This window comes from Nipponia nippon, unplaced genomic scaffold (genome assembly GCF_047370975.1).
Source record: "Nipponia nippon isolate SJK-2023a ecotype South Korea unplaced genomic scaffold, ASM4737097v1 scaffold_1, whole genome shotgun sequence".
NCBI classification, from domain to species: Eukaryota; Metazoa; Chordata; class Aves; order Pelecaniformes; family Threskiornithidae; genus Nipponia; species Nipponia nippon.
In genome coordinates, this window is record NW_028262290.1 from 101,122,259 (window position 1) to 101,149,491 (window position 27,233).

At 38.6% G+C, this 27,233-nt stretch overlaps 1 protein-coding gene and 2 long non-coding RNA genes across 3 annotated transcripts in view; 2 read left to right on the plus strand and 1 right to left on the minus strand.

Annotated features, from left to right (window-relative positions):
• Positions 1–27,233, plus strand: part of LOC148057518 (uncharacterized) — a 398,505-nt gene that overhangs the window by 283,963 nt on the left and 87,309 nt on the right. The gene's annotated exons all lie outside the window — the stretch shown is intronic.
• On the plus strand, positions 5,278–26,423 carry LOC148057519 (uncharacterized). Its single transcript, XR_015706363.1, has 3 exons — positions 5,278–5,399; positions 10,903–10,967; positions 26,316–26,423. It is a non-coding gene; the product is annotated as an uncharacterized LOC148057519 (long non-coding RNA).
• PRL (prolactin) lies at positions 18,191–25,300 on the minus strand. The gene is made up of 5 exons (XM_009475399.2): positions 25,273–25,300; positions 23,576–23,757; positions 21,859–21,966; positions 20,341–20,520; positions 18,191–18,382 (listed from the first exon to the last, which is right to left on the minus strand). The coding sequence occupies exons 1-5, from the start codon at positions 25,298–25,300 to the stop codon at positions 18,191–18,193; spliced, it is 690 nt and encodes a 229-aa protein (XP_009473674.1).

Genomic DNA, 27,233 nt, shown 5'->3' on the forward strand with positions numbered 1-27,233 from the left:
CTTTGGGTCCAGGTAGAGGAGAATGACAGCTTGATACACTACACTTTAGGCAAGTGGTATCTTATATACAGAGGAGGGCAACCATGCAGGAAAACAATAAAATCTATTGCTGAAACTAGCCTGCAAACAGGGGCTCCTTAAAGGTCAGGAGAGGTTTTGGGGATGGGTGTTATCAGTATTCATAGATCATGGAATCATAGAATACCAGGTTGGAAGGGACCTCAAGGATCATCTGGTCCAAACTTTCTTGGCAAAAGCATGGTCTAGAAAAGATGGCCCAGCACCCTGTCCAGCTGAATCTTAAAAGTGTCCCATCTTGGGGAATCCGCCACTTCCCTGGGGAAATTATTGCAATGGCTGATTGTTCTCATTGTGAAAAAATTTTCCTCTTGTGTCCAATCAGAATCTCCCCAGGAGTAACTTGTACTCATTATTACCCCTTGTCTTTTCCATGTGACTCCTTGTAAAAAGGGAGTCTCCATCTTCTTTCTAGCCACCATTTAAATCCTGGAACATGGTGATAAGGTCTCTGCTATTATTAATATTATTACTATAGTATGTTCAACTGTCTCCAGCTTAGGGGAACAATATCTGATTCTTACCTATGAGACTTGTGGAAAATTACTCTGCCACCTATGGGCTTGAGTAGATATCTTGCCAGTGTAATCATAGAATCATAGAATCATTAAGGTACTGCATAACACAGGGTCAGGAATTGCTGAAAAGGTGCCAAAGTTTGTCTGTGCTTGTTGTAGCACAGCAACTTGCAACATGCCAAACTACCGCTGTTTTGTAAGTGAGAAGCATCATCAAATGCGGAGAGCCAATTTTCCTCCTATAGATCCTTGGAGTAGCAGCTACAAATCCTGTTCTTGTGCAGCCTGGGTGTGCAAAGGAGAATGACACTCTAATAGCAAATGTATCCATGCTTACCGAAGACTATATAAAGGTTTCTTTTTTGACTTAGAAGTCATTTGCAGAACTTCAACCTGGATTACTTGAAATAATAGCGCTGTCACTAATACAATATTTTTTAAAAGCGGGTGCAAATTGCACCCTTTTGCAACAGCCTGCTGGGTAATAGCAGAAACAAACCAGTAGAAATGAGGCAGACCAGTGAGAGGAAGCAAACATAAATCTAAGATGCTGAATCCTAGGGAGACAAGAGTAGCTTCCATTATGAATAATTCTGCTTCTCTTAATTTATTTCCTGTCTCCAACCCCCAGCGTTTCTATTATTCTATAGGGCATCCTATTACTGATGTAGATCAATAGTAGACTTCCCAAGACGTTTGTTCTTCAGCCAGTTTTACATGCAGAATAGTTGGGAGGGTGTGGACACTAAAGGGCAACAAACAGCAATGCTAGTTTCAGTATTTCTTCATTTGTAAATCAAACTTTGTTTTGCATGAGTCTCCTTATACTAGGTCTTTGCAAACAATAACACTATTTAAAAGTGCATTTTAAGTGACTATGATTTGACTGCAAATATTGTCCTAATGAGTTCTGGATATAAAGTGGAGAGCTAAATGATGAAGCCTTGTTTTGGAAAGTCTGTTGTATTTAGTTCTGGCTTAGTAAATGAAGCAATAGCTCATGAAGTGTTCGCAAACTTTAGAAAAACTGTATTTGGTTCTGTATGTAGCTAGAAGGATTACTGATAGGTTTTTGGACAACATTATGGGTCATAACACCAATGTTCCAAAGTCCAGGTTTGATTTTTGCTGCTTAGATTAATTTTGAAAAAAGGGTGCTGTTAGGAATAATTGTTGTACAAGGGTCCTGAAGTAATATAACCTCATCCCTTCTGAATGTCATAGAAAATCGGTTCCTGTCTTTTTTCTTCCCTAAATAACTTTTGGTTTTCTGGTAACTTTTAGGCTCATTCTTTTAATCACTCCACAACATGTAGAGCTGATGGGTAGGGGTCCAGAATATTTCCCCATCCCCACAGGCATTTTCACAGTGCAGCTGTTGATCATGTGAACATATTCATGTTTCCTTCACAGCTGACACCCTGCAAATGTCTAGTGTGCCTGGAGATGGTAAACATGTGTTCAGAGCAAAAGGAGCTTTCTTCTTATAGGGACAGCATGTCAATTTTCTAAGAGGCAAGGAAATTTGAAGTGAAAATAAGGGTTTCTTCAATTGCATTAAGACAATACAGGCCATCAATGAATGAGAAGAAAGTGTGTCATGCTGGGGTATGGATCTAGCAATCCAGACATCAGAAAAACAAATTATTTTCTTTATTCTTGTTCCCTTAGAAATAAAAGGTTTCAGAGCAAAAAAGCTAAACATTTCACAGATTTTAGATTTTTAGCTTGTCTCACCTCACTTTTTTTATGAGAGATTTTCCTTAGCTGCCTTTTTAAAACTCTCTTTTGCTGCAAAGTTTATTAAAATTTTGACAGCTGTCAGACTAGGGATGTGCTGAGAATGCTGCCTATCATACTGACCAACTGTGTCACTGCTTCTTTGTTCTTCCATCTGTCTGTCTTTTTCCATTTGTCATTTTTTGTCCCACTCTTATACTATAAGTGCCTTTGAGACAAGTAATGTTTCTGCAAGGTGTTTTGTACAGCACCTAGGCAATTGCTCCTGATGCATGTCATCCACTTGTGTTCTGTTCCGTTTATTGGGTTCCCTTTTCTAGCTGAAAAACTCCTACCAGGTGAAAAAAGATGAACCCCCCCCATTATACCAAATACAGCAAATCTCATATGAATGCAATTATAATTTTGACAAGAGTCTAAAATGTTTAAAGAAGAATCTCCAAGGCATTAACTTCTGTCAGTGCTTGCTTCTTCACTAAAGCAGAGCTCATGCCTTTACGCAAGGATTGAATAATCCAGTCAACTAATTAACTATACCTTCTGTCATTTTTTTTGAACCCTTTCATTTGGGAGTGCATGCATATTTCCCTCTGTAACCTAGTGAACCTAATATAAGACAGTGAATTGTTATTTGAGCTAATCTAACCATATTCTTTTCTCTATTTAAGGAAATAATAAGGCTACAAGGACACATTTATTGCATATCAAATTATTCAGGTCTTTTGTGTTCAGTGAAGCTCATTTAAACAAAAATCTGATAAAAGAATAAATATGTAATGATGAGTAAAATAATGCATACTGGGTATAGATGGCATATCGAATTCGAATGTTAACGAACTTAGTACCAGAATATAGACGGTGATATTCAGACTTCTGTGTTCTACATTGCATAAATCACCTGATTAAATATGATAGGCTTATATGCCAGCAAAGTGCACAGCTGTGTTTAAGGTTAACCCTTAGAACACATATCTGTCCCCACAATCTTCTTTTCTTCTGGTAGTGCATGCTCCATAACTACCCCTGAACTGCTGATCTTTCTCAAATCTTTTTTAACAGGAAGGATCCAGTCTACTGTTGGCTTCCTGCTTGCCTGCCGCCTTACCCTGTCCATCCTTCTTGGTACTTCTCACACCAGTCCTCTCCAGCTGCTCCAGGCAGTGAGCCAGCTGACTGCTTTGTAATCACACCGTCTACCTCCTTGAATCGTGAAGATATGTCATCTTTTTGTACTACTGCTCTGTGGATGAATCCTTATCCTGTCCTAATGAGGATATGAAAGATAAGGCGAGCCTTAATACCTGGGAATAATGATTTCTAGAGTCATATAAGGCACATAGATATATGGACAGACGGATTGCCTTTCCAGTGGATGTCTTGTCTTGGAAACACTCCTTGGTATTTCAAGTAATATTTCCCAGTTTCCTAGATATATTCTGTTTGTAAAACATAGCCCAGCTACAGAATGGCCAGTTTCTAAGCACTCAGCTATGCTGTAGGCTTCTCAAGCTGTAGGGAAATGGATTTTCACCATTTGTGAAAGTTCGTATTTTGCTAAATAATTAAAAAAAAAACCAACAAAACAAACCCACAAACAACTGAAAAAACCCTAGCACTCCCAGCTCCCACCACCTTTCAGTATTAGAAACAAAGCAAAACTCTTCTCTCATACCATGAGAGATTTAGATTTCTGTCTTGCAGCTTGCCCTTTTTAGAAGGGGAGGGAAAGGAATGGAAGAGAAGTGTCAGTCTCTGAATAAAAAGTCCTTTTTCCTATGTAAATGTTCTTCAAGAATGAAACAGATGAATTTTACTAAGTCACTATGAAGCAGAAAGAAAAACTGCAAAGTAGCTCTGTGGAATATTAATAGTGATTATATTTATTTCATTTTGTTTTAGTTTTTTTAAATAACAGCATGTTAGAAGTAAAAAAAAAAAAAAAAAGACTTTACTGTAAATACTAACATGTTAGGACTGATCTGTCTGCTTGGCAGAGTGTTAAAACCCACTACAGGAACAATTAACTCCCAGTATTATTTGGTGCTTCTCTGTGAAACAGATACATACCTTCTTAAACACATTTTAAGGCATGAGACGTGGCCTTACTCATATAAACCCTTATTTGTGTGTTCAATCCCCTTTCTTAAATCATATCATAGCATTGAGAGAAAAACTATGTGTATGCGATTGAGGGTTTGGAGGCTTGGACACGTTAGCAAGAATAAGGCAGTTTAACATTGTGAATTAATGAAATAGAATGAAAATAAATGTCAGATGAAAGCAAGTCCCACCCACACACCAGTTCAGCAAAGTGAATGAAGCAGAGAGGACAGCAGTGACCACAATGACATACAGCAAGACATTATGGCTTCACACTGCATTCTGTCTATGAGCAGTCATTTGATAACACTGTGATCCAGGAACATAGTATTTCCTTTCTGTACATTACCATAGCATGACCTGCTCAGCTTTAAAAGCAGTTCTTTTGTGATTATTTTTGTCCACTTCTTACTTTATAGGGGGGGGCGTTGTTCAAGACTTTTTATGTTCACAATAACAGGACTTCTAGGCTTGTGTCTGCATGAGAGGAACTGCATTTCGCATCACTGTCTTCACCTTCACATTTGGGGTTGTTACCTTCACCTCCCTCTGTTACTAGCCCTAAGGCACGTGTTATCTCGTATCCACATGCATTCTGTCATGTCTCATTCTTTGACTGAATAAAAACCATGTTCGGAAGATGGGAAATGAAGGGCTGGATTGAATTCTGTAGATATGCATGGAGGAGGCACTCTTCATGCAGATTTCCCCCTTTCTGCATCCAGGTGGTGGTTGTGGGAAGCAGCTGCCTTGATTTTGTCCATCTTTCTTTTGTAGAAGCCATACGGGGCTTTGTGCAAGTCTGTGTTTATACATAACCTCTTGTATGCAATACCACATTCCCAACTTTAGGGGAAGGACAGCAGGTTCTATCTACCACAGCATGAATTCAGCAACAGGACACCATGAAGGAGCTTGGATGGACTTCAATTGGGTACTCCAAAATCAACAACACTGTAAGAGGTGAGACTTTGGCTCCAAAACCTCTCAGTCTTCCCTCTTGGGGTACTGTGGTAAGAATTTGCTGCTGTCTGGAAGAATCTGAATGAATCTCGGCGCATAGTGCTTTTGTTTACAAGCCCTCTCTTTGGAAAAGGCCATGAAACCCTTCTAATTAAATGAGTGCATATCAGTATTTTCACACAAAGACATTTCTAGACATGTTTGCCATTTGAACTACTGGTTACAAAACCTCTTCAATATCTATTAGCAATGATACAGACAGATTTAGAGTCAAGAACTGAACTTTCACAATTTGAACCTTGAGTATGTTGATTAAAATTTATTTAAATCTAGAAGAGCCTTGCAGGGACCTACCCTCAAGGACTGTGTTTTTCAATGCTTGATTTAGATATCTAAACCTGTCTTTGCTTGCTTTTAATTGAGAGAATGGATATCTTTGCACTATAGTTCTGTGCTTCCTAGCAATTTTATAGACTGCTCTTCTATGGCAAGTTAATATCGTTGCCACTAGCCCAAAGGAGTTGCACAAGGTGAATGAGAGTAATCCTATGTTAGTGTCTAGTCTGAGTATCAAGATGGAGGACAATTTCAGTGCACAACATCAAATAGGTAACACATCCAGTCCTAGTGAAGCATTTACATCAGATTTCTCTGTGGCTTTGCTGTGAACCTTCGGTGGAGCCAGACAATCTTTGGGTTATCTGTAGAGTGCATTGAGAGGCAGAATATTAATTATTCTGAGGGGAGAATTCTGCTCCCCACTTTACTCAGTTCTGCACTGACAAAGTATATATGGCTTTCCTCTCATGAATCATCTACTCTGTATTATACCTATTTTTACTTACCAGATGGTGGTCTGGTCTCTACTTTGTGCTGAAACCTGTGACCCAGTTAGCTGATATAAAGCAATTGGGGATGCAAAGAACAAAACATTCCTCATTTCTATTTTTCAAGTAAGTCAGGTCAGTGTTACTGCCAATAACATTCTTCTGTATTTTTTATGCACATGAATATCATGTACCTATGTTGGTATTCTTTGGGGATTAAAATATAGTGTTGATTGTTTATACCATATTACATTAGCCATCCCACTGAAGTCAACAGGAGTATCCACACAAGGAAAGAATGTAGGTCTGAGCCTTTGATTCCTGTAGCATTCTTCTTTAACCAAACTAAAATATTACTCTGTGTTTGGATTATGTTCAGTTGCAGCTGAGAGATGATTGTTTGTCTTTCAGATTCCATTCACATGACTATCTTTTAATAACTGATATATGATAATTTATACTACATGCTCTCAGGACTATGTCATGTGAAAAGTAATATTTAGATAGCCAAATATCTGACACAAAAAGTATATGACTATCACACACACACATGCTTAAAAGTCCAAGAAATCACATCTCCCATGTTGCTCATATCTTTCCCTTTCACTGTTTGTGTTGGTTTCCTTTCAGTAAATACAACTGCAGATCTTTGGCTTGTGCCACATGTCAAATAAGGATAAGAACCCTCTACATGGAAGTCAGTTTTCAAATGTAAATGGAGCAGATATGTAAATCTCAACAGTTCCCCTACATAACATATACCTTTAAACTGCCAGATTATGCAGGTGTATGTGCAGGGGGCAACTTGTACATGCAAGAACCCATTTATGACGATAGAGCATGCACTTTGGCATGTACACACTTTGCCAGAGTAATTGATGGAATGAATATTGAATACCTCATCTAAGGACACAAAAATATAGAACTGCCTAAAGTCACTAGAAAAGGAGAAGAGAGCAAAGGATTTCTATTTTTTTTTCCCCTTACAATATTTTTCTAGCTTCTGAGTATCTTATTCTGTGCACTGTCTTGCTTAAACCCAACGTAATGATAGGAAAGCTTGAATATTCTTTTTTATTTATTGCTTTGCAAATGCTGGGGAAATTGTAAGTAGCTAGAGTTTAGACTTGGAAGTATTTAACTACTCCATTTCCATCTGAATTAACATATAATACCATCTTTAATTCTGTATTTATCACAGGAAATTTTTTGCTTGAAAGATATACTTCTGGGAATATGTTAATTGTCATGTGCCATAATATCACTTCTGAAAGGAGTAAGTCTTTAAATATTAGAGTTCAGTAGGACTGTTCTTAATCTTTGCTATAATAATAAATACTGAATGTCAGACCTTTTCAAAGATCCAAATTGGAAATGTCTGTTATCTCGCTAAAATGAGTGGAAGCTGCACACTTGTAGGTATGAAAGTAGAGAATTGTTACCCCAAATATACCTTGCAAAGATAATTGGAAAGGATTAATTTACTTCATGTGGCTTTGAGGGAGATAAACAGTCTGCTGTGTTCCCAGGAAATAGAGCGTTCAGAATTCTTTATTTTTGCTGGTGCAGAATTGTCTGCAAAGTTTGCATGCTCAAGTAGTTTTAGGTGTACCTGTCCTTGAAGAAGTAATGCAAAACAAAACCTCAGGTTTTCCCTGTCTGAAGCTTATTCATATTGCTACAGCCTTTTTACATGAAATTTTGAATATTGAAAATATTGTCCCTTTGTTTTTAGTGTTCATGCAATAGAATTTCTTTCAAGTGTTGAAGTGGAGTAAGTTATACATGTGTATATTTATATGTATATATACACCAAGATTTAGACGACTGTGTCAATAGAATTAGCCCATGTTAAGGTTGGTTTAGATGTGTGCTAGCAGGTACAGTTTGAGGCAGAGAGGCTCAGACTAAGAGGCTTCTTTTAGTTGTGGGTGGGAAGCTGGTTAATCAGACTCTTGTACTACTCATCTGCTCCCATAGTTTTACCTGAGTTGCATTTTCCTTGCTTAGCTTCTCCCTTCTTATGGAAAGTCCCTGGCTCAGCAGTCTAACTTTGACCTATTTGACCTTGCCCATTTCCTTTCCGCTGCATGACAGTTCCATAAAGGCACTGTGCAAGCAATCCCCTTTCTAGCATATTGCCAGCTGGACAGAAGCTGACATGAACCTTCTAGGAAAGCTGAGATGTGGTGTAATATCCAAATTCACCTGCAGCCAGCAATTTTAAGGTGTTATCTCTGAAAAGCAGAGGGGATTGAGTGGATGTGTCATGAAAGAATTAATGGAATATCCACTTAATGCTCTCCTAAGAACGAAGGCATGTGCTGCAGAAATCCAGTCCAGCCTGTGTGCTAACACAGCAGCATTTGGGTCAGCTGGACCTCCCATGAGGTGAGACTCTGCAGAGTCTCTGCGGTCTGCAGTAGTTGTCTCTGGGCTAGTCCCCAGAGGTTCTCTAGAAACAAAATCTTCAGGAGCTGTATTTAGACATATAGCTTCAGGGGGAAGGAGTCCCAGAATCCCATTAGGAAACTGTTCAGCTCTAGGGTTGCAAGAGTATCTGATGGTGTAGGAACATCTGCTGCACTGGTTGGTACTAAGGCGCCAGTATTCAACTTTCACAGGTGCAGATCAGAAGTCTGCATTTCTCCCTTCATCATAACTGCATGGGAATCTGCTTGAATGTGGAGAGTAGGTTGCTTATCAGCTGATATGGTGAGACATAGAGTCAGCCTCAGCTGCAGACTCAAGAAATCATGAAATAGATGAGTTTTATAAGGTATATAATTTTGTGAGGCAGTATAAAAAACCAGTGACAGCTACCCAAGAGTGGCTATAGGGCTGTAGAAGAAAGTCTTTCCAGCTATGAAACACCTATAAAATATCAGTAGGTGATTTATAATGTTCTTCGGATGCTTGGGATAAGACCTACAATGCTTAATGCTGTAATCTAAAAGATATTTACTCTGTTTTAGTTGTGCAGATGTCTTCTTAGTCAATTGATCTGTGTATTGCAGAGCCCTGTCTTGAGCTGAAAGCTCAACAGTGAAAAAAATCATATCTTTTCACTGATTTGAACACAGAAGTTGTTAGACAGCTAATTTTGAGGAAATACAGGCAACTTTGAGCAGAAAACCTTAGGTGATGCAAAGCCCATACTCATTCACAGAAATGGTTTCACAGAGGATGAGAAATGCCTCAGATCGTCAGAAACCAAAATAAGCAAGTGCTAGTCAGATGCCAGGCCAGGGTTTTACTGTGCCATCAGCAAGTCAGACTATTTATTCTGTGGAAAACTAACGGCTGCCTCTTGCTCAAAGCAAGGGCTACACCTGTTTCTTTGCTCCTGTGGCGGCTCCCGGCCTTCTCCTCTGAGTGCCACTTTCCAAGTCTGGACCTCCTACATTTCCGTGTTTGTTGGCAATGCGCATGACTAAAATGGTATTTTCATATTTCAATGCAGTTGAGGACCCTTAAAGCAGAGGGTTGCAAGTGTGAAAGAGAGATATGTTGTTCCCTAATGGCTTATTACCATCCCATTTGCAATTCAGATCAGTTCTAAATTGACTGAAATTTTTAAACACATAGCAGGCAGTTTAAACTAATGATTGTCTGGAGGTTCACATCTGACATGAACTAAGCTTCTGTTCAAAACAAATTGCAAATAATTCCTCCCTTAGAGTCAAAATGTCACTTTTTACACTGTGCATTGTTGCCAGATTTTGTCAGTTACATTAAAAAAAAAAAAACCACACCAAAAACCACAAAAAACCTGCTACCCGCTGAATGTTCTGAATTAGAAAGCAGAGTGACACTGTGGTTGTTCCCCCCTCCGCTCCCCCTTATTTACAATAATGTATATGCGTGCCTGGCTCTCTGTAGCCTGACGAAAAATCCTTTCCCCCCCAGCTCCCCAAAACCCCTCAGCCTGCGCTGAAGGCCCCAGGGGCAGCGGTAGGCCCGAGTTGCCTAGCAACCCCCAGCAGGCAGTGGGGCCGCCGCGGCCTTCCTCGGCCCGCCAGCATCTCCCCATTGCTGCCCAGGTTAATCACTAACCTCCCTTCGCCTTGGTTCTCCTCCCTGTCGCTAGCTTGCCCAGGCCTACACAACCGTGGTCCGGAAAGTAAGGGTGTCAAGGGCGGCTGCAGTGTGTTGGAGGGACGATGAGCAACTGTGCAGTTTAGGCGCCATGTGCCCTGGTGGTCCGTGCTGAGCGTTGTGCTCTTCGGTGAGCAATGGCTGGTGCTGGCGCAGAGCTTCAGAGCTGCCTTTTCTTCTGGCTGTGGAGGTGTAGTAAAACGGGCTTAATCCTTCATTGTTTCCACTTTTCAGCACCCTACCTTGTAATGGCTGCTTAAAGAAGTATTTCAGAGTTTGGGTTCAATTCCATCAGGATTTCAATGTCCATAGGTTTGATGATGATAAAAAGGGAAGCGCTTGAAAAATATCCAGTGGGGTGGAAAGGGTATGTTTAATATTTGATTGAAATTTGGTTTCCCTTGAAAGAAATAACCCATCTGAGGGGACTTGCTGGAAAAATCTTGATACCTTACAACCACTGATAGCTAATTGTGAATAGAGAGGTATTTGCTGATCTCTAAAGGGAATGAGTTTATGTAGAGAGAAAAAAAATCCAGTTTCCTTTGATGTAATCCTTGTGTATTTCTGCTTTGTAGGTGCTGGCCACAGGGATAAAGTTTGGGACAGTCTCTCCTTTTTACCCACAGTGTTACTGGGTCAGGTATCTTTGTTAGATGTTACTTGAAAGTCTGTGTTACTTAAATGACTTGTGGCTATCTCTGGACTCCAAAAAAAAGATTGTTTTTCAAAAACTGTCATAAAGATCCATCTTATGTTCATCAAGCTACTTGTTCAGTTGCTATTTATGCTTTCATCTTGAACTGTGTATTGATATACTTGGTACAACATTCCATTTCTCAAAAGCATTTGCATAGCACGTTGTCATACTTACTGTTTTTTTGGTCCCTTTTTCCACTGAGAAATATTTTTTGAACTGGTGGTTAAAATGATGGGTTGATGGAGATCCCTGCTCAAGGAATATTTTCTTATAAGAGAGAGTATGGTGAAATGATATGCTTCTTATCTACTAAAATGGCAAATTCACTGAAAACTTTAATTTTCTTTCTGAAAATTGTGAATCCAGAATTAGTTTCAGTCAATACATGGGAAGAAATCCTGAAGCATCGTTTGATTGGTTTGATTTAGAATGTCTCTGTGTTTGTGGGGAGGGAAAAGTTGAAACCAAATGAAAGAGACTTCTCTCTGCTAAATGTCAACTTTCCTACTACATGTTCATTGCATGTAAAAAATTGATTGCAGGTTTTTTTTTAACTGAACTCTTTTGTCCCCAATCACATTTATGCCATGATAATAGATACATAATGTTACCCTTAATTTAGGCCAAGACAGAATTAATAATCCCTTTGATAAGGACACTATACCAAGTATGTCATGCTTTGATACTAAGGTGATGTGCACGATTTAAATAATTACATAGGTACCTTTTCCCTCTCAGAACAGTAGTGAACCTTTTTTTTTTTTTGTAAGTTATGACATGCACAAGGAGCATTGTCTAAGGGATAGAAAGCATCTTTTGCAAAACAATGCTACTGTCTACCACCGTATTAAAAGCTTCAAGATTTGTTTTTGTATGAGTCTTTTTATGTCTTATATTCACCTAAACCTTACTATCACTTAGATGGAATCTCAAGTGAAAATAAAAATAAATGGGTATCCTAAACTTCTTGCAAACCATTTCTGATGCTTTTGCTTTACATTTTTCATGGTGCCATCCATCAAAAGCTAATCTCTCAATAAACTCAGGCTGTGCATTGCACTTTCTTCCTTCACATGGCCCTTGAGAGAGCACGAGAGAATTTTCTAATACGATGAAATATTTTCTAGTACAAGATGATAAAGAACAGAATCTTTTTTATTTTCTCATTTTGATTCAACAGGGACACAGAAGAACAGATTCCTTGCAAATAACACAAAAGTCACTTTAAAGAATTGCTGAGCTGCTTATTGCATTAGATTTGACATGAGGACTCATGAAGATACCATGCAAATCAGATTAATTCAAGTAGCTTTTGTCATATTAAGTTATAGTACATGTGCTGTAGGTCCAGGATGTCAGAACATCCAAAAGGTTCTGAGGCTTTAGTTAGGCTTGGATAATCATCAAAAGGCTTGGAAACTTTTTTGAGCTATATGAACTATTTTTGTCCATGAAATCAGGCTGGAAATATCCCAAGAATGGCTCCTGGGGAAGATTATTGTTATTTCAATCATCTGGCTAAAGAAAGGGCCTATTGTCATGTATGATTATTGGCCTAATCCTGCAAACCATGCACAGTGCTTTCAAACATGAAATCAGTAAAAGTAAGCACAGTAATATCTATACGTATTTCAGGAATTATTTTTACCTTAGCAATAGAAGGAAAAGAATGACAGATAGACAAGCTATGTTATACACCACACTTTGCATACTTCTGATTCCTACTTGTTTGAATTGTAAGTAAACAGAGCAGGACCTTGCTGGGAAGGGACCCTTTTTTTGTTCTGTGTTAGTGTACAGTAACGGTGACTTTGTTGATGAATGTGGTTCTAGTAATTCTGATAATACTGTAAAAAATACAGTACTCTTTATTAACTTCTGACTTATGTGACACTGAAGGCTGGAGGGAGGTAGTCAGTTTGATAGTGAAAAGAACTCCATCAGTAAATGGCAATATTTTTACAGTTAGTCATTTAGTGCACAAGCTAATTCCTATTCATTGAGTGCACATGCATGTTATGTATTTTATATTCTGCAAACTCTTTGCAACATGTGGTATATAGTACAAACAATATGAGTTTTATAGCTTCTTTGATATGCTAGAGTGAGTGCTCTTAGCATTTTTGATGACTCACACTGTCACTCATGTGAATTAATAAGTGATCTGAACTCTTCAGTGTAATGAACCCTATCATTTATTAAAAAGGGAAGTGTTCCCATAATTAGTGTGGTGATGTTTGACAGGAAAAGTGAATTTTTGAGGGACTACTACTACTAAATATTGTCAGTAAATACTATTCATTTTTTATGCTTGGCAAAGCATTTTCTCATAGCAAACTGGATAAAATGTAAAGAAGTGTTTGTTGTAAAAGTGTTCTTTAACAAATTTCAACTAGTGCCTATGCCATCATTTTTTAAATGGTTGTAAAATATAGGAATTCCCAGTAAAGGGCTCTGTCCAAGACATGTCCTTAGGACTTTTAGTGAGGTTCAGTGTCAATAGTAAACAGGAAATGAACATTCATCTCTCTATACATCAGTACTTCTTGAACCAGAGACCAAGTGTTTCTGTGACCTTGAAAGTCTTTCTATAACCTCGTTTCACTTAGTTTGTTACCACTTGCACTGTGTAGGGAGGAAGAAAAATAAGATGATGTGGAATGGCCAATACTGATATACAATGTTACCACTCAATGAAAGAACTTCAGAATTCCTTCATGAGGAAAGGAACAAAAAGTGATTATATCCTGCAGTTCTCTTTTCGACGCATAAATTAGAAGGCAGTATGCCACGACAACTTATTCTTCCCAAAAAAGAATGTTAGCATGAGATTCCAGTGCTTCTTGGATGATTAAAAGAGCATAAACATGGTAGTATGAAAGAGAATTAGTGACAAAGTAAGCAACAGGGTTTGTTTTTTCCCTCAATGCACAATAAAATTATAGATTGAAAGGTGGGGTCTGTATTTTCCTTTAAAATGGCATTGTACGTTCTTTGTGTTCCACAGAATCTGTCCATGGGACCTTAAAAAAAAAAAAGAAACAAAAATCAAAGAAAATGGGAGAAGTCTCTGAACCTTTTTTTCTCCAAAGATAAGGACAGTTTGTACTGCTTTCACCTGTATGGAAAAAAGATATAGTTCAGAGGACATTAGGCACCATTATTCATCTGTTTTCATTTCCTCCTCATAGTTGAATACATGAAAGGAAATGAAAAAGCACTATGAGAAAATGTACATTTTTTAATGTTCAGTTTTGGGGGGTTATATCTAAATATAACCTTAAAATCCCAATAATAGTAGATATTATTGAAATGTTACCTGACATTCCTACTGTTTTCCAAGACTGATGTTTATTTGAATTTAGTATCATTCCTGAAGATGGATGCGAGCATAAGGAGCTTCAAAAAGGTGTCATTATGTTTTAAAACTCGTTTTAAACCTCTCTTTGACACTTAATATAAACCCATAGATAGTCAGTCTTAAATTTCAATTGAATTGAACATTGAGGCTCAGCTTCAGTCTTCAAGATTTACCAAAGTAATTTGCAGGCACAAGTTGTTAAGAGCTTGAGATAGAAATAGTCATATATGTAAATAGCTTTACAGATCAGTAAACCCAGTAATTTCAGTGGGAATGTGTATGCCTGTGATGTTATTCCCGTGCATGATTGTAGTATTTGATTTCTATAGTGTATGGATATATACATAAGTATGATTACTGAGTTTATATCGCTGACATAATTTGTTGTTTGTATACATTTCATTTATAATAAGCAGACTCAGTTTAAAATGTAGCCCTCAGAGAATTTTTGTTGTTCAGAAATTAAACTTAGAAGATATGTGTGGTTTCTAAACTGTACCCCTTGTTATTAGAATTGTGGATTGCCTTTGAAGTAATATTGTGAAGGTAAACTGTATTGTACAGATGAGTTGCCCAGTTACAGTAACTTTTTTTTTCCTGATAGAAGTTAAACCGTTGGAGGCTTTTTGTAGGATCTCAAAAGAAAAAAAGGAAAAATAAAAGGATGGTAGAGAGATTATCACATTATTAGTTAAGCAGCTGATTCCAAATGACATATACTGTCAGTAAAATCTTCCCTTACTGGCTTTAATATCATCCTCAAAATTATTTCTGTTTGCTCCAATGGTTAGATATAGTCCTAGAGTCTAGACACAAGTCATGAATAGCAAGTTAGATTTTTATTTTGCGTATCTCTATTGCTCTGTTGTGTTCACTGATAAATGCTCTCAGTGATTAATTGGTTTGAACTTCATACCATTTAGATTTGGTGTCACAAGGTCTTATCTTAAATTTAATGCCACCTATGGAAGCTTGAATAGCATTTTCAAAGGGAACAGAACTGAGCCTATATTTCAGCCATGTGGGCCTTTCCTTTCCATTCCTCTCACTAAGCAATTGTAAACGAACAGAAGTAAAGAAACTGGCAGAGATTTAAGTATTGCCAATTTGAGTATTGAATAAATGATTAGAAAACTAACCATTTCAAATGCTGAAAACCTGAAATAACCAGAAGCTAATACACTTGGAAAAAACTCTTATTGATATCAGTTTCTTTCACTTAGAAAGAACATGCTTGTTCTAAATTCAGTTTTGTATAAAATGAGAGATTGGCTATATAACCATTTTTATTGGATGAAAGACAATAGTTGCTCAGGTCTTATGAACATAGACTAATTAACAAAATATTAGTGAGATAAGAATTTATTTTTCCTATTAGCAACTGAAAAAAAGAGAATTGCCAATTGGCCTATATTGTGGCTTGAACATTCAGAGACTGAAGGCATTGTCCATGCCAGGGCATTTGACAATGAAGTTGTAGCTTTGAATGTGCTCATGGGGTTTGACGTCTTTCTGTCTCTGTGACAGCTGTGATGACTCAGAATATTAACCAGATCACTTTTAAATACCCCTTTAGCTAAACAGCTGCAAACCAGATAGCTTTTCAGTTGTTTAGAGTCTTTTTTGTCATTCTCTTCTATCTTTCTTTATGAAATTAAAAACTCATAATTGTACTAAAACAGGCTATAATAAAGCCAGTGCATGCAAGTTTTAAACAATTGTTTTAGCACTGTAATTTTTAAGCAGTTAATGAAAGTCATTGTTTTAGATCTAGTCATGTAAGTGTAAAATTATGAATGTCTGCCCTATTAATCAAGTTGCTTTTGAATTCTAAAGAGATTCTGAAGTAGGAGTTTACGCAGCGAGACATAATCGTTTTTCCAGCTCAATACAGAGTAGTCCCATTATTCATGTTTCCTTTTGAATAAGAACTCACACTGTAATTCTAAGCACTTGTGATAATTACAAAGGATATTTTTTTCTTTTTTCCCTTTAAAATGCTTTTTTTCCCATTGGCATTATAACAGAAAATAGAATATTATGATCAGATTAAATTCTAGTCCGGGCACTTGCATTTTGCCTGGCAAATTTTACCCATTTTCTTCCTTGACTGTGGTGTTGTACAGCTGTGTGTTGTTAAACTGCTGTTGCATATGCCCCAAGTTTTGTGCATTTCAGAGCTTATGAAAGATGTCAGTTATGACTGTTCAACAAGGAATTTGTTTGCTGTACAGGTGATTTTATATATATTAAAAATGGGCTTAGTATATACTTACCCAGATAAAGCCTGAAGCAATCAGTAATTGAAAACATGAAGAGATTAAAAGGCCATTATATATATACATAATTAGAAATGCAGTTATCATTACATCCTCATAGAGATGGCTAAAATGAGACCTTTCTAGCAGTTGGTATGATCTAATCTCTTAAGTAAATACCTATTATGGCTGTGGTTATTCTGTTATGGTAATGAGAGGCTTAAGCCCTCAAACCAATCGTCTCTGGTGTTTCACACTTCCTCCAAGCTGGGTCAACTCTGGAGCAATGCAGCAGGCTTGTCTAGTGGGAAGCCAAACCCATGAGGAGCTGATTTGAATTTAAGCTCCTCTCTGCTGAAGCTGCATGATGAAGCCAAGGCTGAGTTTATTTGTGGCTTACAAAGACAGTATATAGATATGGTCAATGGCTCCAGCTGCTACTTGGCTTCTTACTTGCTGTGTGACTGTAAGCCAGATTTTTTAAAAAGTAGTCAAGTGTTTTGGTGTCTCCAATTTTCCAGTGTTTAACCATAGTGTTTTGAAATGAGTGCCCTAAAAACTTTGAGTGTGACTAAACCCAAAGTGGATGGAGACACTTGGGGTTTAGGACAGCAGACACCTTAGCTCAGCTAGTGCCTTTTTATAGCTTGAAAGTTTTCTGAGCATCTGCAACCACCACACCACTTGTGAGGAATGTGAAGGGTAGGTGGGTATGGTATGGATGCCCAGCATTTCCTATTGGGACCTACTGAAACCTGTTTGTTGCTTTGGCCTCTGATAGTCACCTCAAATGTAATGAACCTTCCTTTGGAAATGACTCTTCTCAAATAGTCAGTAGAGGTGTAGATATACCTGGATCTCTGTTCTTAAAATTCCAGATGTGTCTTCTCTCTCCATGGACTGCATGGGGAATCAATGGCTATATTAGCTAGGATGGATTTCTTACCTTTCTCTCCCCTTCTCAGACAATTTTTGTACAGAGTAAAAGCATCAATCCAGGTAGACTGGATTTCAGACCATACTTTTAGTTTAGGGTAGTTTAGTGCAGTAGATGATTAATCTGCTTTTTGATGTCCCTCCCTTCCCCCCCCCCCCCTTTTTTTTTGGAGGGGGGTTAAAGAGCAATGGAAGTAAGATATCCTGTCATCAGTAACTGGAGACTGAGATCCAAAAAGAGAAGCTACTGCTAAAGGTACAAACCATACCAGCTATTTTTCTTTTATTGATACCACTCAGTGTTATGCGCTTTTGGATTTAATAACATTCTTATTTGTATCTGCATGATCTGGTTATCTCTGAAATGCTACTAGGTGAGGAGATTAGACAGAAAAGAGTATTCTTGTCATACAAGTAATTTATAACATTTTAAAACACCAAGATAAATGGTGCTAATAGTTGCAGCCAGAATTCACAAAAACATGCATGAAAGTTACTGATGATCCTGATACTGTACAGTATGACTTTTCATGAAGTTTGCAATGAAAAGTGGCAAAGCAACAAGAACACCATGATGAATGATTTCAGTAAGTGATTAGGCCCACGAGTACTTAACAATTGCTATCATGGATTAGGCGGCACTTCAGGAGCTTGAGATAGTTGTCAATTTTGTGGGAATCTCGGCGGAGGCAGTGCAGCAGGTTGTAAAAGGCAAAGAGCCTGGAGTCCTCGTCAGTGAGTTGCAGTGATGGAAGGCCTTCCCACTGAGAGTAAACTTCGTTTCCGATCTCCCCAGAATGAACCTAAAGACACAAAATGATACTGTAGTAAATGGTAGTGAATCTGACTGGACGTAGATCAGAGCATTTAAAATACTGGCCTTGAGGAATGCTAGTTGCTAGTGTATGGCTTGTAAAGTGTTTCCTGTTATAGTTCCTACTGTTTTGTATAATGTTCTATATTTTCATGCAGATTTTGAATGAATTTGTCAGATTTTTCAGTTTATTTCCCTAAAATACGTAAAAAGCTCAACTGTGTCAGTAGTGTTTTAAGAGAACTAGTGTGTTAACCAATGTTCAGTGGAATCTGACTTTGCAGAGAACTCAAACCTTCCTTCAGGCATGCACTCATCAGTGACATCTCTTTTTGGTTCCCTCCACCCTGAAATCTTTGTTAGCATTGGTTCCTAGAACTTCGTTGTGTGTATCTTCAGCTTTGTCTTGGCCCATCTCTTAGGTAATCTCTCTGATACAGGCAGCTTCAAGAACATGTTACCAGACAAATCTCTCAACAGTACATCTTCAGATGTACTGTACCTCAAATTCCATTAAAAAAAAAAATATATATATATATATGCTGAGTGATACAGTGACCTCTAATGTTAGAAAGCTACGTGTAGAAACTCATGTAGTGCGTTAGTATCTGAGGTGAAGATTGGTTTAAGTCTCCTTGTTTGAAAGAGACAATCATTAATTTTCTCATATCACAGAAATCTACTTTTTATAGCAGGAAGAAAGTCTGTGCCTACTGGCACTTGTGCATCTTCCTTATTTCCCACCAGTTGTACTTTGTAAAAGCATATAGGAGAGTATCTGTGGAGCCTCTATCACTCAGTTTAAGCAACAGGCAAAAAAAAGATAGACCTACTACCACTCAGAAACGTGGTTTGACACTAATGAATTTGCCAGTCTTGTCTTCAACCTCAATCTATAAATAATGTGAATGAGAAGGTGGTGACAGGGTAACTGTAGCAGCACCTGACTTCTGCTGTTATCTTGGATCCTTGCCTGCAGCCTTTTTACATGTGGATATGGGATAGAGATGTATTTGATTACACTGATAAATGCATTTGTGGCCTGGATGGGCTAAGGTTTCTGAGTAAAGAGACACCTAACTGAAAGAGAGAGAGGCCATGAGTGATCCAGTGGAAAGTGGTGGATACAGTGATGGTGGCACTCTTAATGCTCTTCAACTGTTCAGAGCTTAAGCAAAAGACAGTAAAGTCAGAACTTCTTGTTAACATCTAGCTCACTGACAGAATGATATATTCAGGGACTAACAGAGGCCCCTTTAAAAATAAACAGGCTAGAGCTGACTTTATTCAGGAAAGCTTTCAATCAATTACTGATAACGAGGGGTATTTGAGTATGGGTTTTGTCAAACCACAGCCTTGTTGTTTAACCTTACAAGGCAGGGGGAACCAAGTCAGAGTTCAGAGGTACCAGTATGGTGCAAAAAGAGAAATGAAAGATATCACGATTATTTTGCTGGATGCCACATGTTTGCAATAACCCAGACTTCCAGAACAGTTTTAAATACAGTTTCTGTTTCTGATAACTATACACGATACCTATATGTATACAGATGTGTATAAGTATGCTAAAACTTACATATAAATATGTGCATGTGAAAAAACACAGATGCATCCTTAAAAAATCAGGATTGCAAATTCAAAATACTCAAAGATAGAGTGACGATTACCAGTCCTGATGATTACACCTTCCCTTGAGGCAGGACTGGGGCTATGCTGGATTATGCTATGCCAGTCACATCACATTGTCTCTTTAGAAATTGCAAGATAGAAAAAGAAAAGAAAGCTGAAAGAAAAAAGCTGAAAAGTTCTCAGATTCAGCTATCTTGGCTCCCTTTTTTCCCTTCACATCTACTGTTTCCTTTCCTATTCCAGGTAGGGAGAGCCTATCACTATATGTGTCTTTCTTCCAGCAACAGACTGGCAGGATGTTAAGGACCTAATACTTACCCGCCCAACTATTTTCTCCATTCCTTCTAGAAGCCGCTTGTTTTGTTCTTCAATCTCTGCAGCCTTCCAGAGGATGGTGTCTGGAGCTTCTTTGATTCTTTGTACTTCAGAGGCCAGATGGATCAGGGGATCATTCCAGGAGCGCAGCACTCCCAGTACTAAATTCAGTAGGTCTTCATGCTGCTCACCCGCATTAAGAAAAGGCAGTTAAAATAGGAAGGCTAAATGCTGGCAGCATTAGGAGGCATGTAGAGCAATGTCCTCAGACATAGTGATTTGGGACCTTATTCCAGGAGCTACCACTGAATGTGCCCTATAGCCCTGTCTTAGGTGCCTTGGTGCAGTTGCATTTTTTAAGTTAGTCATTGTTGTCATCGTGTTTTACAATATTAGCACAAGCAGTTACAGTATTGTAATGGAAAATATCATTAAACCCTCTCTACGTTAAAAACTAGCAAGCACAACTGTGTTTCATCTCTGTGGAAAAAACAGAACTCCTTATCTGATTTTTGATGAACATTTTAAAATCCAATGATTTTTTTTTTTTAAAAAAAGTCTAGTACTCAATGTAAGGTGCATATTATGGTAAACCACTAAATAGCTTTTATTGGCTCTACGTAACTCATCTGTACTCCCCTTTGAACAATGGTGCTTCCAGCAATAGCTCTCTGGTTTTAAAAATTGTCCTTTCTTGTCAGCAATAAAAATTCATAAAGCTTAGGGTTATGGTAGTATTCAACCATTTCTTTGCTAGATGCACTGGATCTGAACACAACCAGACTTGTTATGTACCCAGGGCTTCATACACCTGTGCTTATTGTTTTCTCCGGAGTATTTTCAAACCGTATCTGTGAGCATAGGCTGAACAAGACCATCTTCATTTTCCCTTAAGTTTATAATTATTAAATTGACGTATGTGGCATGTCTATCTTTACAAGTATTTTGCAGTATTTCACACTAGAGTCTTTGTATTTGGATGATGATATGACCACTTTTGCCTACTGGTAACAGCAAGAGTATCTATTTAGCATTTGTTTAGTAATGTCAGTGTTTTCAGTTACTGGAAAACTATTTACCTCTGCCTGCATACAGTATTCACTATATAGCCAATGTATTGTTATGTTTTTTAATATAATAATTGTCTATAAGGTGTTTAAAGATAATGTTCAAAGGCTGTAGTGTTCTCAGTACTGTACAAGCATGGTAACTGGCATTGCTCCATGAGGTTATATTGTAATTGGAAATAGGATGCAATGACTGAATGTAACATATAGGAAAAGGAAGGGAAGATGAAAGTTACTGGTACTTATATATTCTGTATAGTCTGTAACTTAGTGTCAGCAAAAGTTAAATCAACTTTTCTTGGCTTTTTGGTGCTTTCCTCTTCCTGGCTTTTTTATTCCGATTGAGCTGATTTCCCTCTCTCTCTGTCTGCTGCCTCTCTGTTCCTTAACCCTCCCTCTTCCCCCCCTCTCCCTGCTCTGTCTCACACTGATTGACATTAAAAATGGGACTTACATGAATCTGCTGAGCTTGCTCCTTATCTTCAGGAGTGGTTAAGGAGGAAGTGTGGCAGCCATTAACAGCTTTTGTAATAAAACCCCGGCCCTGAGCATAGCGTTCATCCTGCAGATCAGCAAGGACAGGCATTATTGAAACAGATAAGTAAGAAGAGCTTAAATTCAACAGTGTTGGTGGATAAGGGAAGAGCAACTAACGTCATCTACATGGACTTGTGCAAAGCATTTGACACTGTCCTGCATGACATCCTTGTCTCTAAATTGGAGAGACATGGGTTTGACAGATGGACCACTAGGTGGATAAGGAATTGGCTGGATGGTTGCACTCAAAGAGTTGCGGTCAACAGCTCGATGTCCAAGTGGAGACCGGTGACGAGTGGCGTTCCTCAGGGGTTGGTATTGGGACTGGTGCTGTTTAACATCTTTGGTTGGTGACATGGGCAGTGGGATCGAGTGCACCCTCAACAAGTTTGCCGACGATGCCAAGCTGTGTGGTGCGGTTGACATGCTGGGGGGAAGGGATGCCCTCCAGAGGGACTTTGACAGGCTGGAGAGGTGGGCCCATGCGAACCGCATGAGGTTCAACAAGACCAAGTACAAGGCCCTGCACATGGGTCAGGGCAATCCCAAGCACAAATACAGGCTGGGCAGAGAATGGATTGAGAGCAGCCCTGAGGAGAAGGACTTTGGGGGTGTTGGTTGATGAGAAGCTTAACATGACCTGGCAACGTGCACTCACAGCCCACAAAGCCAACTGTATCCTGGGCTGCATCAAAAGAAGCATGACCAGCAGGCTGAGGGAGGTGATTCTCCCCCTCTACTCCACTCTTGTGAGACCCCACCTGGAGTACTGCATCCAGCTCTGGGGCCCCAAACATGGTAAGGACATGGACCTGTTGAAGCAATCCAGAGGAGGGCCACAAAGATGATCAGAGGGTTGGAGCACCTCTCCTGTGAAGACAGGCTGAGAGAGTTGGGGTTGTTCAGCCTGGAGAAGAGAAGGGTCTGGGGAGACCTTATAGCAGCCTTCCCGTGCCTGAGGGGGGCCCACAAGAAAGCTGGAGAGGGACTTTTTACAAGGGCATGTAGTGATAGGACAAGGGGTAATGGCTTTAAACTGAAAGATGGTAGATTTAGACTAGGTATAAGGAAGAAATTCTTCACTATGAGGGCGGTGAGGCACTGGAACAGGTTGCCCAGAGAAGGTGTGGACACCCCCTTCCTGGAAACATTCAAGGCCAGGTTGGATGGGGCTTTGAGCAACTTGATCTAGTGAAAGGTGTCCCTGCCCATGGCAGGGGAGTTGGAACTAGATGATCTCTAAGGTCCTGGTTAACCCAAACCATTCTATGATTCTATGATTCAAATGCTGGATTAACTAATTGTTGTTCTATTGCTTTTATCACTGCTTTTATGCTGTAAAGGTCAAAAGTTTCTGCTGGGTCTTTAGAGTGAAATTGGCACCCAGCAAACACAAACTTGTCCCACAGATAAAGAATGATGGGAAAATGGTATCTTTTAATAGAAATATTGGGCATCTTAGCAATGGTCAGCACTATACACAGATTTGGTCACTGTTGGGACTATTACTGTCTGTGCAGCAGTCATATTTGTTTACTTATTGAAGGATTTCATATGTTAACATATTTGTGCTTAAGAAGTATTAAATTGCATTTTTATATTTCCTTGCTCTCAAGAAAAGGTAGAGTACTTACAAATTCATTGAATATTTCTGAAGAGAGGAAGTGGATGTAGTGTGAAAGTTCAACTGCTCGGTCAAAAAGTTCTCCAAGGGAAACTTGGCAATTGGCAGATCCATTGGGGCAGATTGGCAAGGAGGTCACTCCTTCCTTTGTCAGGAGCATGTTGGACACCAGAAGGACCACCAGCAACAAACCTATTCAGGTTTAAAACAAACCAAAATGGAATCACATTGACTTGTATGTGCATTTAGAAGTAGCTGTCAGAGCCAGATGCTGGGTGATTTTGGCTGTGCTGTCACATGGCTCAGAGTACCCCCTGTACTGGCTGCTGAAAATCAATGGAGGAGGGAAGCACTGTAATTCTGTTATCCTTTCTCCCGTCTGTCATCCTGACTGTATAGCAGAGCCTGCTACAGAGTTGAGGAGACAAGGTAACCTGTGTTGCAGTGTACACTGTATTCTGAAGTCTCTTACTACTGTGCCTGACTTTATTACATAGTGATAAATGGAAGAAAAGAAATCAAACTTCTTCACAGTGTAAATATAGTTACATAATTATATTTGCACAGATATATAAGTTTGGAAAATAGATTGGTCTTTTTTTTTTTCTCCTCCTCTTCCCACAGGTCCTTTTCTTTGCAAACATTTGGAGTTTAAATTAATTTTGTGGGAGGGTGGTTAGGTCATTCTCTTAAGGTTTTGATTGTACTGGGAGTTCCTTCAGAAGATTTCCAGCAGCTGTGCTGCTTTGCTGTTTAGAGTTTAACCCTAAATTGTCTACTGCTAAGAAATCAGAGAGAACTTTTGTCTTTTCTCCTGAGCTTCTGAAACTGATATAGATGACTTCTCATTATCTAAACCACAAAACCTCATGTATTTAAAACCTTTAATATTAACTTAACTGAGTCAAGTTTTCTATTGGGTGAAATAAAATATGCACAGAAAAACAATGGAAAAAAATTAAAAGCAAATATTTGGTAAATGAATGTACTTATTCAAAGAACACCGTTCTCTGCTCTGAGAGTTTTAGTTCCGGAAACTGGCCTGCTACCTATATTGGTTCACTAGACTTATTTTAAATGCTAAATTAAAGTGTACTCCATAAATCAGCAGAGCTGTCCCTAATGTTATCATGTGATAAGTTTCTTTCTAGCTCTAAATTCAAGAAAAGTCCATTGACACAATATTGAAGTAAGCCTTCCTCCTTCCCTATGAACAAGGTACATGCCATATGCTGCAGTTAGGAAAGTGCTCTGGGGAATAATTCTATGAATAAGAAAACCTGAGACTTGTTGGCTTAGAAAGTTGAAGATGGTTATGAAAACATTCGCTTCAAAATTACTACATCACTTCTAGACTTGTGGATAACGACTTTTAGCTATTGCCTTCTGAGTGGTGTAGCAAAGCAGTCTGGATCCAGTCTTTCGTGTGCAGATGTCACGTCCCTCGAGCCAATTTTCTGTGACACTGCCCAATGCAAAGCTAGTCTTAGGAGACAAAAGATGGAGTTAAAAAGGGATCAAGCTGCCTTCTAATTCCAAGCTTTGGACACTAAATATTTGAGGTGGAGGCAGGTTTCACCATTACTGGAAGACTAGGTGGCTGGAAGACCTCAGTTTCTAGAGCTGTTACATTTCAGTTACTTTGTAATTCAACTTAAATGTAAAGAAATATAAAAGTTATCAGCAAGTGAATGGCAAAAGTCTTACCTTTCAGTGAAGCCCCCTTGTTGCTCATGGTAGGGATCCTATATGATGACTTGCTTTACGAGAAAGAAGTCTCAATACTTGCTCTTATTCTCTGCACATGACACTTTTATATACACCATCCAGGGTCCATTTTGCATACATTCAGCAGGTCGTGGAGTTTACCTCGATAATTACAAACATCAAATTGCCTTTCTTCCACATTCATATTCAGTATTTTTTTGGTTTTTTATTTTTAACTCTGAGAGTGAATTTCATTAACAAGTTCAGCTGTGGGATCCTAAGTATGGTTGGATGAAGAGAGTGACAAAATTTTGCCCTGAATGAGGTGCAAATGCCATTGATCCTAGAAAGCTCCAGTTGTCAATTCTGAAACAGGTATTCTCAATGTTGCTAGACTAGTGTTCCCCCTCTCTACAACTGTCTTCTCATCCTTCCTTGTTTCTTTAGCCATCCAAGCTTCCTTATGTTAATATTCTGTCTAATTGTGGGAGGCAAACAATATTTTCCAGTGTCCACAGTGAGAGAAACAGCAGAATTTGTACTGAAATTTATCCAGAGAAAGGGAACAGAGGCTCCTGGAAAGACAGGTCACTATCTCTAAAATTATAGATATGACATTCAGCTCCATACAGTTAAAAAAGATATTACACAGCATAAATCATGATATAACTGATCCTCAGTCTGAGAGATGTTTAGAGAAATGGGGGCAGTTCTTATATAAAAAAGTAATAATTTGCAACAAAGAGGAAGAAGTTATATGTTTACTGTTTAATCACAAATGTTTCATGAATAAGGCAGCATTATTATAAAAAAAACCAAAACACCTCTACAAAACCATGAAATTGTTTTCTATACTTGAAAACTCTCTGCGTAAAAGATGTGCATTTCCACCATATGCAAAACCTATGCTGTCGTATGTTTCCAGAACTGATGTGTCTGTGGTAATCTACAAACTAGCCTCAGCAGGTTGGCCCTGTTTTCTTGTGTGAGGCTCATCTGTATGAATATGTTAGCAAATGTGTAATCTCTCATCTGTTTCTCAGGTCCATTTACCCATGAAAAGACTTTCCAAATTAGATGATTATAATGAATAAGGTATACAGTGTTAATGAGTTTTCCTGCCTTTAGACAACTTGCTCCATACTTGTGGAACAGGTATGTATGTAAGCGTGAATCCTTCATTATTTCATAACTATGGACATGATTCTTGAAGTAATGATAAACAAGGGAGAAAAAGGTAGAGTGTTTAGGGGGTAAACCATGGAAGGCATCCTTTGGCAAGCAATAAAAAGAGATGCTTTGGCAATAAACCAAACTGGTAGCAAGTGGCCTACATCTGCTAAGTTCTAGGATGATTGCTAGAACAGTTTGTTCTGCTTAGAGGCTGGATATTGTTTGGAAATTGAGACCCTGCTGAGTAAATGAAGCAGTTGTTCCCTGCAGCAGGGAAAAGTGGCAATCTGATGAAGGCAATAAAATTAGAATAGGGCCACAGCCAAAACTCTAGAATGGATTGTAGAAAACCAGATGTCTTCTAAACCACAGCCACATGGCTTATGATCTTGATTTAATTCAGCTTCGTTTGAAAATCTTCCCCAATAAGATTACAGGTGAGCTTGAAAAAGCATGGTATCTTATAATATTAGAAGAGCCCTGTGAATAAAAGGAATGAACACTTCTCAACCCACCATTTGCTCTTTCATTTACTAGTCTGCTTTTCTTGGCATTTTGAGGGGTTGGTAGTGATGCCAAAATAAGGCACACAATTAATGTTAGGGGCTAGATAACAAAGGAAGATAGTCACAAAACTCCCTAGGCTCCCTTTACCATTATTGGAGAGGGAAGCTCCTCTCAGGCCTGATAGCATCAGCTAAAGTCAGGATCCTCATATGACTTATCTTCAAGAAGAGCCTGTCTCTTGCTGTATAAGGGTAGACAAGCACCTTAAATGTAGATCACAG

What these genes read in the sequence shown, in the direction of transcription:
- PRL (XM_009475399.2), bottom strand. Translation starts at nt 25,300, where the DNA reads ATGAGCAACAAGGGGGCTTCACTGAAAG. An exon ending in CAGAAATATTCAATGAATTT is followed by an intron (nt 21,967 to 23,575) that starts GTAAGTACTCTA and finishes GCTGATCTGCAG; the next exon opens with GATGAACGCTATGCTCAGGG. An exon ending in TGGAGAAAATAGTTGGGCGG is followed by an intron (nt 18,383 to 20,340) that starts GTAAGTATTAGG and finishes TTGTGTCTTTAG; the next exon opens with GTTCATTCTGGGGAGATCGG.